The sequence below is a fragment of the Diabrotica undecimpunctata genome, chromosome 9 (assembly GCF_040954645.1).
Source record: "Diabrotica undecimpunctata isolate CICGRU chromosome 9, icDiaUnde3, whole genome shotgun sequence".
In the NCBI taxonomy this organism is placed as follows: domain Eukaryota; kingdom Metazoa; phylum Arthropoda; class Insecta; order Coleoptera; family Chrysomelidae; genus Diabrotica; species Diabrotica undecimpunctata.
In genome coordinates, this window is record NC_092811.1 from 34,459,419 (window position 1) to 34,477,409 (window position 17,991).

The window sequence follows — 17,991 nt, forward strand, 5'->3', positions numbered from 1 at the left end:
TTCCCCATTGGAGACCAATACCACTGGAAAATGTTTACTCGATACTTTTGTGAAACGTACAAGTAAATATGATATTGACTGGGGTAAATGTATTGCTATATGCACAGATGGCGCTAAAGCTATGACAGGACATAAATCTGGTCTTGGCGTCAAATTACAAGAAATAATGCCTAATGCCAAATGGAGACATTGTTTTTTACATCGAGAAGCTCTTGCGTCCAAAGCTTTACCTCCTGAAATGGACTGTGTTATGAAAACCATCATTAAAGTTGTAAATTCCATTAAAGGAAAAGCTTTGCAGACCCGTATTTTTAGAAAAATTTGCGAAGACATGGGTGCTTTATTTGAAAATCTACTCTATTACACCGAAGTAAGGTGGCTTTCAACGGGCAACGTTTTAAAAAGAGTATTTCACTTAAGAGCAGAGCTTTTAATGTATTTGAAAGATGAGAAGTCCCCATATGAAAATCAATTTTCCGATCCTATTTGGCTTCTGAAACTAGGTTTCCTTGCTGATATTTTCGAGCAATTGAATATTTTGAATAGTAATTTACAAGGTCGCGACATTAATATAATTAAAGCCACAGATAAAATTAAGGCGTTTCTAAGAAAAATCGATTTATGGTCGACCTCACTTGGCAAAATACAACTCGATTCATTCCAGTGCCTTCAGGAAATTATGGAAAATGTATCCAATTACAGTGCTACAAATTTTGAACAAGTTTTTGCTGACATGCATGTTACTTTGCTCAATTTAAAACAACAGCTCTGTGACTATTTCCCCGAAGAAATTCAAAACAGTTAGGACAGTTGCAGATGGATACTAAATCCGTTTTTAGCCGATTCCTTTCAGCATGTTGAAAACCAATAAACAAGAAAGAAAAAATTATTGAAATATCAAGTGATGGAATGTTGAAGCTCCAATTTTTTTCCCAGAACTCGGACCAATTTTGGACCGAAAAGATGCAGGAGTAACCCCAGTTGGCGAGTGAAGATGGAAAATGTTTGGTTCCATTTGTAACATCATATTTGTGTGAGTTAAGTTTCTCGTCTATGACTGCCATTAAAACAAGAGTTAGAAATCGTCTCGTAGTTGAAAATGATATAATTGTGTGTGTCTCAAATACACAGCCTAGATTTGAAAGATTAGTTTCACAGAAATATGCGCATAGCTCTCATTAGATTATAATATTTGACTTTGTTTTACTCTTTTATTTTTACGGACTTTAATATTTAGTTTTATATTTCGTCTGATAATTAATTGTTAATTTCTATTTACGGCGTTGTTAAAATAAAAATATATGATCTAACAAAGTGGTGCTTTTGTCTTATTTTGAAAATGTTCGGCGACCCCCCTAGTACCTCATGGCGACCCGTCGCCACCCCCACTTTGGGAAACACTATTCTAAACGAAGCAAAACAGCTTACCAAGTTAGTTTTATTTGAATCCCATCTTATTTGCTGGGTGATGAAAAAGCTGATCATCATGCACGTGAAGCAATACAAAGTACGTCGTCGGTATATAAAGTAAATACAACATAATGTTTATACCAGACCAACATAAAGCACAGTTGAAGTCTTTGAGTTAAATTTAAGTAAAACGAATTCTCTTACTTAAAGGGTCTTGACATACACAAGAGCTTTAATTTGAAGCATTTCTCTTTCGTAGCTTTCATCATCTGAAATATCTTCGCTGCTTCCACCTAACTCGTTTCCTTCCTCTTTTATCCACAAAGAAGATTCTGGTAGACTTGCTGGTGGAAGTTTTTGTAAAGATATCTGTTTGTTTGAAAAAAGATTTCCGTGTTTCAATGGAACAACCTTTTTATCTTTCGAGCAATTTCTTCAGCCTCTATAGCGTCTTTTTCTTGTCGGTAAGAATCCTTAAAGAACCACATTTTCGCTTTGTAATACGCTTTCGTGGACCTACCTTTGGAAGCGGTCGCAAAATTTCTGGACTTACAAAATATTGTTTAGTGTTGACATTGTTCGGGCTTTTGACGTTGAGGCTTTACACTCTAGAAGTAAAGTTCGTGTAACCTTCTGGCTAAGGTCTAGTGTTAGGGTTTTCAGGTCGCACAAGCGCCCCTAACATGACTTAACGACTATTTTCTTAGCCGGGACAGACGGCTTTTACGTGCCCTCCGAAGCATGGTGGCAGCTCAGTTAAATTAGAAATTGAAAATTTTGTCGGTGCCGGGATACGAACTCGGGCCCTCCAGCTTGTTAAGCCAGTAACATAGCCACTGAGCTACGGCTGCCACGATACTCTAGAATATTCACAGGATTCGAAATTTCCTCGTGCACGCCGGTTTTCGGTGAAGATGATGTATCATCTAGAATTGTATTTGATGTTTTCAGTAGCTGATCGGTTACTGCGCTAGACAAAATCAATTTCAGTAAACACATCATGATTGGAAGGGTAAAGCTGGTCACCAAAAAACCAAATACAATATTCTTGGGTGTGAAACCTAATTCGAACGCTTGACTAGCTAAAGCAGCCATGTTGTAAATGGTCAAGGTTTGACCTGAATTTAAAACTATCCATGATGTATATTGAGAATTATGATAATTTTTAAAGGGGATGTAAACCAATACGTCCAAGGGCTGCAGTGTGGTGATAACGTAAGCATCACAATTCCATTTTCTTTTGCTTTCTTGAGGTACTCAATCCATTAGCAGCAACACTATTTTTCATTGAACAACGAGTATATTTTATAAAGTGGTCCAAGAAAACAACAAAGTTTTTAAAAGAAATCCATCCACTGGGATAAGCAACACCAGCACTTCCTGGAAAACCACCACTTAACATATAGTCCTTAAAATTCACTCTTGGAAAGATGAAAAATGCACTTACAGCACTAATACCACAACAGACAGTTACCAATATGCCTAGTTCAGCAGACGTAACGTTTCAACTTATTTAACAGCCCTCGCTGCCAGAACTTTGAGTGGTTTATGTAAGGTTGTAAGCCTTGATTCATCAATGTTCTAGATCTGATGAAGTTCAAACTTTCTCGGTTTAGTACCGATAGCAAATTATTAAAAAACGAGGTAACAAACTGGTTGACTCTGGAGTCCCTAGCGATAACTCATGGAGGCGATGTCTAAATCCCAGCAAACCCCAATCAAAGCCAGCAATGGATTTAAGATCCCATGTTTTAGGATATTTTTCATGGTTGGTTGTCGCAAATTGAAATGCAAGTTGAGGTGCACATGGTGGTCCAAGCACAGATTAGATAATATGATAAAATAGCCTCTTCTTTATGAATAAAGACTAACACAGTTTTAAAATCAGGTGAATACGGAATTTTGTCATCAGGGGCATGTAATTTCCTTTTTTGCACATATCTGTTAACCGTTTGATTATGGATATCATATTTTCTTGCAATTGCGCGTAATTTTGCTCCCCGAAGAACTTGCTCTACTGCAGTTTTCATAACGGCAGGAGGAGAAATTCCTCGTTCTGTCTTTTTTAACCAAAAACGGTGTTCATTTTGCACCAGTTTCCGTTGAAAATTAACGACTACTTAACAAACACATTAATCATCAAATGACATCTAAAACTATCAGTTAAATTTTAACGGAAACTGGTGAATTTGGGCATTAATCATTTAAAAATACCTGTAATCCAGTGAATCAAGTGCTTAATCAGAATGTTAAGCCCTAATAGCACACGTACGTCCATAGCACGTCCCTCACGGACTTTAAGGACATGCCTCGAACGTCCGCTTTGGTCCCAAGTACGTCCATTTAACGTCCTATATTGGTCCGAATGTCGCTGCGCCGAACGTCCATTTTACGTCCCGAGCGGACGTAAAATGGACGTACCGGGACGTTAATTGGACCTTAATCCAACGTCCATAATACCTCCGGAGGACTTCCTAGATGGACTTTTGTGATGTTTTCGGACGTCTATTTTAGCGCTAAGGATGTAAATTAGACGTAAGCGCCATTGCATAAAGTACTAAAAGTGGCGTCATCCTGTGCATATTAGGAATGTATTTTGAGAAATAAAACGTACATGTTTAATGGAACTTACATTTATTATTACATTTATTTATTATTAACAAACGGGACAAATCCACTGTCAAAGTTATACAAAAATGCAACATTATAGGAATATAAAATCATTTTGAGTAATAAAACATACATGTTTAAAGGACCTTACATTTATTATTACATATATTTATATTTATTTATTAATAATAAATGGAATGAAATGGAACAAATTCACTGTCAAAATTATACAAAAATGCAACATTATAGAAATATACATAAAATTACAGATAAAAATGAAATAACATGAAAAAATTAAATAAGTACACATTTATAAAAAGTATCATTTTGCACTTTAGTGCTTCAAATAGTACCTAAAGCTATTGATACAGAAGATTCAGACCATACCTATACTTGAACCATAATTAGTTCTGCGGTAACGAACATGGAAATGTGAATTCTGACTCTGACAAGTTGTATAAATCTAATCGACATAAAAAATGTTTTTTAATGCAATTATAACATAATCAGTGTAAATTAGTAGAAGTTGAACGACTAGGCAGTAAACCTTGCTGACCAGTATGAAGTTGATTCTTCAGATTTACTGTCAAAAAATCAATCAGTAAAGCCTCGAAAATTTTAGGAATAGCAGAAAGAATTATAATGGAACGATAATTAGAAATCAATGAGTTAAGGATAAAATCAATAAATAAATTGTGATGAAAAGTGACCCTCAGTCAGAGATATATTAAAAATAAGCCATAGAGGCCTACATAAAAAGAATGCACAATTTCTTAAAAATAAGTTAAGATATTCCGTTTGGATATAGACCTTTATTGGTATTAAGACACTGTAAGCATGCTAGAATGTCACAAATTTTAATAGTTAAAGAGTGAATATGGCTGTGACTGATATGGGATCTTTGACTATACTTGTCTACACAGGAGAAAGAAGGATTGTGAATACTGCTAAAGAAATTGGCAAAATCGTTGAAACTGTGGCTCACTAAAAACAGAACAATTCAACTTCCATTATCCTTTCCTTCTGATTTCCCTTATAATTGTGTAGTAGGCAATTAAAAGTAGACAAGTCATTTGCTGAGTTTTAAAGTTGAAATCATAAGTATGAAAAAGATCAATACTTAATATGGAACTTAACCATTACAAAATTATCATATTTGCTAATGCAACATGCAAATTAAATTTTATCTGCCCTCTCTTTAGATCTCCTCAGATATTTAATTATCAAGTTTCAATTTTCTTCCCCATGGCAATGCTGGCTTTGGAGTTTTTCCAAGCAGCATCTGAAAACAAAATTAATGTACATTCATAAATTGAACAAACTAATTTCAGATGAAGTTCATTATACTTTGCTTATTGTGAATAACTCATCATTTAAAGGCGTAAAATTAAACACATGAATTTTAAGTGCTGTAGTTTTAATGAATCTCACCTGAACTAGAAAAATACCAACCAAACCATTGGTATTTATTTCTAATGACCAAATGAGCAGTAATTACACTTTGATACTTAAAAAACAAAAATAACAGTGTATAAATAAAATATACAGCCAACAAACAATAAAATCTTCATCTCATATAGCTAGCTGTAGTTCTTAAAGCAATCTCATAGCCAGACCTGAACATTTTTGAGTTGGTAAATTTGCCATCTAAATTACATATAAGACACAGTTAACGATATGCTTCATCGGCTGTATGTGGCCACTTAAGCGATAGTGTAAATTCTTAAATGTACCTTAACTTGATTTATGTTTAGAAGTTACAAACCTTTTAAAATCAGAGCTATATGTGTGTCTTCAAAAGCTTTATATTGCTTTTTCCCTAGCCAACTATATTTTCCTTGAATTTTATTGCAGATCAGCTTCTTAAGGCTTCTCCTAACAAATTCGTTTATGGTCTTCTCACCAATTTTGGAAAGCTCATTATCGTAGAATATAAATCAACATGTAACAGTAATCTAACTACCCCACAAACTTGATCATCCATGCTTAATTATTTTATCTTAAACTATCTATTAAAAAATAGCCTCTGTTACAAAATCAATCAAACATTCATTCGCAAATTTTGGTTTCTCATAACCATGGTAAATGCCTATTAAATCGACAATTATAGGATATAATAATATAAACAAATTACAAAAACTACTACATAAAAATGACTACTAAAACTTTTTTTTATTGGGATTTCATCAAAATTTACACACATTTCTATAACATTGTTTTTTTGCAAAGATAAAAATACCTTTGAAATTTGAATCATTTGGATCAGAGTATTTGTTCTCTGGGTGAAGCAAGAAGGATTCTGGTATCTGAAGGCAAAGGAGAAAGATCAGGAATTTCTTTATGAATTTTTAATAAATCACCTAGTATTAAAGGACAAAGTCTAATTGCATAAATTATATTGGAAAAATTACAAACATCTCGATAAGTTTCTCCAGAATTCTCATTACAACCATATTTAGACCCTTCTTCAGTTTCATTGAAAGAAGAGCTTTGTAAATGATTACCAGAATGGTCGTCCACGTGGTAATTTGGATTATTTTAGGTACATAACATGTTAATAAAAAGTTTAAATCGGAAGTATTGTAACCTGAACTATTTGAACTGAAACTCTCATCAAATTGATCAGTTAGGGATTCCGAAGAAAGGTTTGAAGAAGATGGAATATCGGGGTTATTAATATTTTCAACAATATTATCTACGTTTTTCGTAACCATCCTTTGTTGATGACGTTTAGAAACAAATCGTATTCTTTCAAACATAACTAATTTTAGGAAAAAATACACTTACCTTTTTGTAATAAAATTAAAACCAAACTCGGAAGTAATCTAGCAAATGGTATCAAACCTTTAACGATATACTATAACCAAAGCAAGCATGGGCGCCCATAGGTGGGGGGCAAGAGGGGGCAGTTCCCCCCCCCCCTATCATTAGTAATATTATTTAAAAAATCAGTATGTATGGAAGTATATTTAAAAAAATACATTATTTACGCATATTGTGCCGAGAAACTTGCAACAATACCTCAAAACAGCAAACAACCGGAACCTAATCTAGCGAAATACCGAGAAATGCGGTAGATACTTCCTTAACAATGCCTCGAATGTAGCTACCTACCATAATATATATATATATATATATATATACACCAAAACATATACTTCACATAGAGTTCAAAATGAGCTAATAATAAACCATGAGAAAAAATAAACCATCCAAACACAATCGCATTTTCCTTGCTTGCCGATGAGACTGCAGATATATCTGGAGTCGAACAACTATCTATTAAATGCTAAATCAATAGCACTTGAAATTTTAACATTTCTTTCAAAAATTGATTTAAATGTGGAAAAATTGGTGGGGTTGGGATTTGATGGATGCGCGACTATGGCTGGTCAAGAGGGTGGTGTTCAAAAAATAATTAGAGAAAAACATCCCAAAACATTATTTTTTCATTGTGCCTCACAAATTAAATCTGGTTGTTAATGATTTAAATACTGTTAGAGAAATTCAGAATTTTGTGGGAATTATTAAAGATGTCATCAAATTTTTTCGTGATAGTACTTTGAGACGGCGATTAGCACCAAACATGCCTTTGTTATCCGAAACTCGCTGGTCATCAAAATACAAATCTATTCGAATATTTTTAGAAAATTTTATTGAAATCAAAAATGCTTTAGAAACAATAATAGCAGATAACAAATTTAATTGCTCAACAAGATCAAGAGCACAGCAGCTTTCATGTGCCACATCTGATTCCACTTTTATAATTTCCCTAAATTTGATTTCCAAATATTCTTCTTTCTTAGAACCCATAGTAAACATTTTACAAACTAAATCAATAGATATGCTGGCAGTTAAAAATCATATACAGTTATTTCTTGATATGATAACAAAGCACAGACAAGAAGCGGAAACAACTTTTAAAATAATTTTTGAAAAAAATGATGCCGAATCTCTAAGTATTACCCTTGAAAAACCACGAATCGCTCCTAGAAAGCAAACACAACGGTCAAACCATGCGGTTAATTCCGCTGAAGACTTTTTAGAGTGTCATTAGTTATTCCGTACCTAGATTCTTTAATTAGTTCTCTTGGTGTCAGATTTTCAGAAGACAATAATCCTGGTATGTTATTGTATAACTTGCATCCCAAAAACATAATAAAATTAACTGAAGAAGACCTCGCCAAAATAATAGAAATCATAAATAATTTATACAAAATTACTAATCTAAAAGAACAGGCATCATTGTGGCTCTATTATTGGAAAAAATCAATCATAGAAATAAAATAGAAAACAATCGAAATAATTTTATTAAAAAAGTAATAGATGAGTTTGGACAAAAGCCCAGAAACCTTCAGTTTTTATTTTCACAAGATACAGAGCACTAGCCTTTAATATCAAGTTTACTTTTTACGTTTTGTTGGGTTTAACATTTTACCATTTTAGATTCTATTGGGAAATTATTCGTTTTAATAAATTATAATACATACAATACTAACTGAAAAAAAATGTTAATTTTTTATAATAAATTATAACAAATAAATTTTTAATTAAATTTCTTGAATTGTTTACAACATAGTACAAATTTTTAATGTCAAATATAAATAAGTTGGCACCCAGTGAAGTATTTGAAGATTGCACACATTTAACTATTTATGCAATTTCGGCTAAGCATGGTAGTAGAAGGGTGTACACCCTACCCTAACCCTTTCAACGTAGTATAGTTTTGAATATTTGTTTTAATTTCCTAGTAAAAGAAATTTTTCAATTCAGATATTATGTTACTTACATATTATTTAAACTACACTATTGCTTGTGTTGCATTTCGTATCTCAGAGTACCTGCTTTTTTAATTACTATTTTTTAACATCCTTGCTTAAAACTGATTTTTTTATTCCTACATAAAAAATTTTGTATAATAAAATTTGTATGTATAAAGTCATACCATAAAATATGTTATTAATAATTTTTTGTTTATGATTACTTTTACTTTTCTGGTATTTCTTTACTGTTTGTAAATCATGTTTATATTTTTGCATTTTTGCAATCGGCTATTTTAGTTTTTATTAAGTTGTATGGATCAAAATAAAAATTTGACTTGACTTGCCCCCCCCTGGATTTTGATATATGGGCGCCCATGAAAGCAAGCATCAAAAAAGTTGCTAATACACACCATTTGCGTTTTATACTGCTTAAATAGAATTCTTTTATTCTTCTTTTAAGCATTAATAATATCATAATTAAACTGTGCCATTTGTTTAAATAGGTATGACATGACAATGACAATTAATATAAAATATAATCACCATTCATTACTTTGCCCAGCCAGAGTATATACCACCACTTGTTCATCTTTTTAAAGATGATTTCAAGATTCATCTTGTTAATAAAAATCATATTTTTACTTATTAGAATTAGCAAACCTATATCATCGTGATAACTATAATAATAAAATAATTGTAACGAATTATCTAGAAATAAAAGATTTTTACAATTTACCTAAAAACAAAAACATGTTTTGGATATATTAAACTATACAATTTTTAATTAATCATGATTTAACCTTTTCGCTTTTAATTATTTTATTAACGTAAATAATTTTTTATTTATTGAAATATTTGCTATTTGATCCCATAATTGGTAAATGTCGGACGTCCAGAAAACGTCCGAGTTCGGACGTCCAGGACACGTCCGAGAACGGACGTCCAGAGAACGTCCATATTTAATCCACCCAAAGTAGGTCCCACTTCGTACGTCCATTTTACGTCCAGGGACGTCCGGAACAAAACTGGACGTATATTGGACGTCCATAGGACGTCGTGTGTTACTAGGGAGTCATATTATTCTATAAAACGCTATTTAGGGAGACATGAGACGTCTCAGGAAGCTATGAGACGTCTCATGTCTCCCTAAAGCAACTGTCTCATGTCTCCCTTTATAGTATTTCATCAAATAATCTAACCTAAAATTCTTGTTAAACTTCTAATTAATCAGATAATTAAACAAATAATTCAAAATATACCTGAGGTCACAATACCCGAAGAATCCACTCCAATTTTCACTTAACCTTGGTACAAATTACAACGATATCACCAGATTAAGATTTACTTTCGGCGTAACTTCTGCACGTGTACTAACAACAACATTTTGCTTATCATTGTCGCCGTTACGCTGACAGGGCAGTGAGAGACTTGACTTAAGCTATGAACCAGTAAGCAATAGATGGCACTGTTTACCCGATTTTAGGAAATAAAAATGTAGTGTCTCATTCCTCCCTTGTCTAAAGTCTCCCTAGTCTCCCCTATGGTAAATCGTCATTTGACAATATGTCACAAATTTTAGGACTTAATTGCAATTTTAAAAACTTTTGTACCTATCTAAAAGCGTTGATTGAAATATTATATATATTATATATATATATATATATATATATATATATATATATATATATATATATATATATATATATAAATATATATATATATATATATATATATATATATATATATATATATATATATATATATATATATATCTCTCCAATATTTCAATCAACGCTAAAAGACATTATTATCCTTAAAAAATTATAAACTAATTTCATGTTACATAAATTAGATTACATATTATAGAGCTCTATTTGTTAATTAACATACCAACTGAAATTATAATTTACTTTGTAATTATATTTATGTTGTAATTATAGTATTTTGTCCTCTGGCTAATAAAATAACGCTCAGTGGTTGATGCGGTTAATAGAAAAAAAAAGGATTTTAATTAAAATAAAATAATTTTCAGATCATTCTATTGAAACTATTCGACGAAGCATTAAAACAAACGCATCAGATCAAACAAGTCCATCCATTCCTAATGAGCAACTTACGCTTTCCAAAAGATCTTAATTTATCTTCGGTGGGACTACTAGCTCCCGAAGTTTGTCAAATTAGAGACCGATTTGTTTTGGCTTACGAGAAAGCTCTGATACCTCTAAAAGCGTATGCTCAAAAGTATAATATGCATTTGGAACTTTTTAACATGGATGTCAATGCATTTATAGAGTAAGTAATAGATTATTAAAAATTGTTATTACAGTTCGGTTGTATTGATAAAAATTGTGTACTTGTTTTTTATTAAACCTGAAACATCAGAGTTATTTTATACAGGGTGTTTCAAAAAAAGGCAACCCCGTCTCTAGGATAGGTAAAAAACTGAAAAATAATTGGGGTTTGCTTAGTAAAAAATTTTTTTAACTCCATCCGTTTTCAAGATACAGGGCGTTGAAGAAAAAACATTTTACGCATTTTTTACGATTTTGCCGAAACTACTGGCAATATTGTAATGAAATTTTATACGAATATGTTTTGGAAGCTGATACATCCCATGAATTTGTTTTTATATCTGATTCTCATAGAGGGCGCTAGTTACACGGATCGTACTAAGTATTAGTTAATATAACTTTTTTAAGAGTATAATTATTAATCAAAATTTCAAGTAAACTTAAACATCATTCAATTTTACACGAAAAAGGTACTCTTGGTAAAACTCGATACTGTGTACCGTTTTCGGAATATTTTGATTTGAAAATTATGAAGTAATAATTGATGCTGGTATAAAATAGTTAGTAATTAAACAAAACTCACAAGAAGAAACTTAAATAAATGACTAAAAACATAAAATAAAATTCAATTACAGTAAGTGTTCAAAATGCCCTCCGTTTTCGCGAATACACGAAAACGGAGGGCATTCGCGAAAAAGTCTATTCTTTTTTCTAAAGATTCCATTAACCTTCTAAACGGTGGGGGATCAGCTATGATGTCATTAAATTGACGTTGAATTCTTTCTTCCAATTCTTGGCGTGAATTTACCTCTGTAGCATAGACTTTTTTCCTTAATATACGACCAAACTGCGTAGTCCAAAGGGTTAAAATCGCATGACCGAGGAGGCCAATGAATCGGAGCTTCTGCACCTCTACCAATCCATCGATTCGGAAAATGATTACTTAACCAATTACAACACCTTCTATCAAAGTGTGGTGGAGCTCCATCGTGCATAAAAAATAAAGATCTTCGCTCGTTTAGCGTTAAATCATCTACTATCTCGAATAAGGAATTGTTTAAAAAATCAAGATACATATCACTAGACTTAGGCAAATATGCAAATTGCATATTTTGCATATAGTGCATAAAAAATGCAAAAATGTAAAATTTTGCATATTTTTATAAAATTGAGCATAAAGTGCATATAAATTGAAAATTTGGTGTTAACCATATATTTTTATATTCAAACTTACAGATAGCATGAAAATGACACTATTTAATTTTGTTTTATAATCACTTGGTATTCAAATTCTTGGTATAGTAACTAATAAAAGACAGCGGCTTATAGTTTTGTCACGTTTTGTCCTGGAATTAAGGGTTTGTGTTTGCCAGTTTATGTCTCTAAGTAAACATTTTTATTTTAAAAGTTTATACGGTGGTACAAACAAAGATTTTAAAATTGGAGATTATGTTTAAGAAAAGTACCGAAACAAGGCTAGTTCGCAATAAATCGATGCATTTTTTCTTTTTTCAAGCATTTTTTAAACTCCTTTCGATAAAAAATAGGATACCTATTTAAAATTCATATCATTCAATAGTCTACTGAAAGGTCGCTAACATTTTTTTTCTAACAATGGCATAGTTTGCTTTAATTTTGCTAAAAACAAAAACATATCATATATTGGACTTAATTAATTAAGTGCTTTTAATTTATGCTCACAGTATTTTTTCTTTAAATGTAAATAGAGAAGACCCAGATCCTCTTGTAAATATTTGGAGGTTCTTCCTTCTTGCACATTTAATCTAAATATTTTAATTGTTATGCAAAAACGGTTCATTTTTAGTTTATTTCTACAATCTTAGATTTTAAAAATGGGTACAACTATAGAATATTTATATTCTTTTTTAGATTTCATCTACAAAAAAATTTCAAAGAGATCAGTATGTCAGAACCGCGAAACATTTAGCTAAAAAAGTAAAAACCACATCCGGTGAAAAATATCAACCTTTAGTATTCAAGTGCTTTCAGTCAAGTTCCCAAAAACAAATCGAACAAGAAACTTTTAACGAAAACTTGTGTCGGGCATTAGTATCTGCTAATATACCGCTTTCAAAATTATTTAATGAAAACTTTAGTTCTTTTTTAAAAAAATATTGCAAACAAAACATTCCCAGTGAACGAACTCCAAAAAGAAATAAGGTAAATAACTACTCAGTTATTCACAACATAAAAGCCAAAATAGGTAATAATTACTTTTACATGTGTGGACAAGACTCCTGACTCGTCAGGAAGATACATTGTGCACTTATTGATTGGTGTACTTAGCGATGAAACCTTTCCAAAATCGTATTTAATTTCGGTAAGGAAGTGGAAAAAACCAACGATCTAACAATACCACGGTTTCTACAAGAAGCATTAGTAAACTTTTTTCTTCGTGCTGCTGTGCCTAATGTTTTTTTATTGCTTATTTTATCTGATGCCGCACCATATATGGTGAAAGCAGGACAAAATGATTTAAAAATATTTTATCCAAAATTAATACATGTCACTTGTTTAGCGCATGGAATAAACAGAGTTGCGGAGGAAGTAAGAAAAAAATTTCCACTAGTTAACAGTTTAATAGCGAGCGTCAAAAAGGTATTCCTAAAATCACCTGTAAGAATGCAATGTTACAGAGTATACTTCATGCTGTTCCACTGCCACCGCAACCCATTTTAACACGTTGGGAAACATGGTTGGAAGCAGCTAATTTCTATGCTGATCATTGTGTTGATTAAAAAAAATAATTAACGGATGATAGTTGACAATCTTTATTGGAAGCTAAGCAAGTCTCCCGAAATAACATCCTCCAACAGCAACTCTCATTCATAAAATCAAATTATAGTTTTGTCCAGAAAACTATAACTCAATTAGAATCCTCTAAATTATCATTGTTAGAAAGTACAGTTTTAATAAAAGAATTTGAGTCATTGTATCAAAACGATAAAGGTACTATTGGAAAGGAAATTTTTCTAAAATTTAAAGTAACCATGGAAAAAATAGGGTTACCAGGTTCTTTTTGAAGTGGTTCAGGTACTAGCTGGGACATTTTCCGAACCACTTAATTTAGAACCATCTATTATAGTAAATTTGAAAAATGCCCCAGTTACACCAGTTGATGTCGAAAGAAGTTTTTCTATTTACAAATATATGTATTCAGATAGAAGCCATAAGTTTTGATTAGAAAATTTTGAACATCGTTTGATAATCTATTGTTGCCATAATTCAAAATAATATTTATATGTTAAAATAATTGTATATGTTATGTATTTATAATATTTTAAGTATTTTTGTAAATAAAAAAATATTGTAAATATTTTTTATTACATGCATATTTTCTAGATAAATATGCATATTTTGCATAAAATATTGCATATTTTTGTATAAAATACTGCATATTTATGCGCATATTTCATAATTTTTTATTTGCATATTTGCCTAAGTCTACATATCACCATTTAAATTTCCAGGTAGAATACGATAACCTATTAATTTGTTACCTAAAGTTGCTGCCCAAACATTAACTTTAAATGATTGTTGGTAATGTGATACCCTTTTGACTCGTGGATTCTCATCACACCAGTAGTGTGCATTATGGGAGTTAAACATACCTTGTCGCGTAAAGGTGGCCTCCTTCGTAAAAAACTTGCATTTTAAAAAATTTGGATTGTGGGCTGTCCTTTGTTGCAATGTTTCACAAAAATCCACTCTAACCGGTAGATCATCTGGCAAGAGCTCTTGGACTTGTCTGTAATGATAAGGATGTAATTGCTGTTCTTTCAGTATCCGCCAAGTACTTGAAGAAGAAGTATTTGTTTGTCTTGCTATATTCCTTACGCTAACTGTTGGATCTTGATCAAGTAAATTTAAAATATTATTTTCTTTATTACTTGTTCTTGTTGTTCTTGGTCTACCAGAATTTATTTTATTTGGTCTCACATTCCCAGTTTCTCGACAACGTCGTTCAACGGCTCTAAATGTTTTTTTACTTGGTAAGTTTCTTCTAGGAAACTTTTCTGCATAACGTGTCACAGCTGCACTAGAACATCCTTAACATTCGCCTAAGCTTAATAACATGTCAGTGTATTCAACATTTGAGTACATTTTGATTTGATTTTACAAATAACAAGATTTCAAAACTCTAATTATTGTTGATTTATCGTCATAACAATCAATAAATGTTAGATTTCCATGGCACACTTGGAGAAAATAGCTATTAGAACTTTATCATTACTACCAGGATCAATTATTACTTCATAATTTTCAAATCAAAATATTCCTAAAACGGTACACAGTAACGAGTTTTACCAAGAGTACCTTTTTCGTGTAAAATTGAATGATGTTTAAGTTTACTTGAAATTTTGATTAATAATTATACTCTTAAAAAAGTTATATTGACTAATACTTATTTTAAAAACAAATTCATGGGATGTATCAGCTTCCAAAACATATTCGTATAAAATTTCATTACAATGTTGCTAGTAGTTTTGGCAAAATCGTAAAAAATGCGTAACATTTTTTTTCTTCAACGCCCTGTATCTTGTAAACGGATGGCGTTACAAAAATTTTTTACTAAGCAAACTCCAATTATTTTCAGTTATTTACCTACCCTAGAGACGGGGTTACCTTTTTTGGAACACCCTGTATAACTTACACCGCGTAGTGGGGTCTCGGACAAATTAAGTGTTTTTTCCATTAAATTAATATTATTAATTGTTTTTGATGAGTATTTAGTATAGAACAATGAACAAAAACTCGAAAATGTATTATTCTCTATATAGGTGTATTTAAGAGTCGACAATTTTTGAGACCAAAAAAAATAGTAACTGGATGAAACCCATTGTAAAAGGAAGAAAATATAACAAAAATTAAACGAAAAATAATTTACAGCACTCAGAGGTCGGGAAGTAAAAGTGGGTGATATTTTAGGGTAAAAACGGTATAATTTATGCTTTTATGTCCCAAAGATACTGTAATTTTTATGATTTAAAATATTTATTTTTTACGTAATTTTCACCCTAATTTTTAATTAAAAATTGTTATTTAATATCTGCTGTTTTAAAAAGGTTGGTACGCTTATTGTTGTTATTGTAAGTCTTTACTGTCTAATGTTAAAAATATACAGCATTGTGGCGAAAGACACAAAAAAAAGAAAAATCTCGAATTTGAATTTGTTTTTTAATTAATATGTAATATGTATATATAGCATTTTTCATATAAAAATTCTTGCACGTCATTCAAGATTTACGACTTCAGAACCCCACAGCGTTGCCAAAACATAAGAGTAGTTAGTTAAGTGAGGAATTTTTAAAATGTCAACTATTTGTCAAACTATTATAATAAGAGTAAATACACTTAGTTTTAAGACTACTGCAACACACTAAAATCCATTAGAAAACATTTTAATACAAAATTATATACTCTAAATTTTAAACTTACCTCTTTTAGGGCTTTAATAGTAAAAACGTCCCGTCATTATTTCTTGTTCAAAATAATCTATCTTATATGAAAGTTTATCAGCTTTCAATAGACTATTTATTTGTTTTGGCAGAGCACAATCACAATACACAACAATAATTAGTTTTTATTAAAGCTAATAATCTAAATTTAATATGTATTTATAAATACAATTTATTAATATATATATATATATATATATATATATATATATATATATATATATATATATATATATATATTTGCATAAAAAGTAATCAATTCGAAATTTAATTAACATTCATGCAATGTTTTTGTGATTTAAACTAAATTCAAATGCAGTAAATTATATTCATTAACAAACAAAAATGGCTTTGTAAATTTTCTCCAAACTGTGAGTGTGGAGAATATGGCATGATATATGTTTATGGTAGTAATATAAAAACAAAATTTTTAGTAAACCTATCAACCATTATGAGTTATAATTTCAAACTTAAAATTATTATTAGCAATTTTTGTGTAAAATTAACCGTTCTCTCAAAAACAACGCTTGAAGCGATCGGTGATTTAAATGTCAGTTACATGCGAGAAATCAAATGCTTAATCAAATGTGTATCAGCTCGACACTAAAAATTCGATATCTTTTGATCCAAGTGTCCTATGGACAAAAATCAAGATGAATTTGAAAGATAAAGAGTGCAGCTTTTGTTTTATTTTTGTATTTTACTGCAAATAAGCTCAGTTTTTATAAAGGTGTAAAATAAATGTGAAGCGTAGAGCGATTTTTGCATTTTTATGATTCTCATGAGATCAATACAATTTATCACTTTCATTAACCGGCTACTATAGAGTTTCCATAACTAAAATCTAATCTTCAAAACCTATAGCAATAAATTTTAGTTTTGTGCTATACACAACACTACCCTCATATTTTTAACGTTTTAGGACGTACAGACAAGAACAACATTCAGCTTTTGAAGTAAAAGAAGAAGTTGCCAAGCAAGTCCGTCTTAAGTCCAGTCTGGAATCTACTCTTCCCATTATAATTTTCATAGGGCCGTTCCATGTTTCGGTAGACTATCTAAGAAATATTTTGATTAATAAAAGACAAGATATAATAATTAAACTACTCGATGCGTTTGCCGAAAGAATGAAAGAAAATATAGAAGAAGTAAGTTTTTTTATGTTATTATTCTACCAACAAAAAGTAAAGGAAGGCTTACTCAATTTATTCATTCATTTTTGTATTCGTGTATTTCTTTTTATTTAAAAACATAAACTGGTAAACACTGTCTACCAAAATAGCGGGGTATTATAAAATCTCATTGTACAGTTTCGTTGGTCAAAAAAATAGCTGACTTTTACATATTGTAACAAAGTATTTTACATTTAAGAAAATATTGTTTCAAATAAAGTTAGCAATTAATAATGAAAAACTGAGTTGTTTTAACTGAAATAAT

At 31.0% G+C, this 17,991-nt stretch overlaps 1 protein-coding gene across 2 annotated transcripts in view; it reads left to right on the top strand.

The window, feature by feature from the left end:
• The window catches only part of LOC140449818 (dynein axonemal heavy chain 1-like), a 1,063,244-nt gene that overhangs the window by 77,000 nt on the left and 968,253 nt on the right, over nucleotides 1-17,991 (top strand). For both annotated transcript variants that reach the window (XR_011951893.1, XM_072543176.1), the window contains exons 10-11: nucleotides 10,816-11,075; nucleotides 17,477-17,702. Coding sequence is in view for 1 of the 2 variants with exons in the window: in XM_072543176.1 (XP_072399277.1) it covers nucleotides 10,816-11,075; nucleotides 17,477-17,702 (486 nt within the window). In the remaining variant the exon portion in view is untranslated. The remainder of the gene's footprint in view (nucleotides 1-10,815; nucleotides 11,076-17,476; nucleotides 17,703-17,991) is intronic.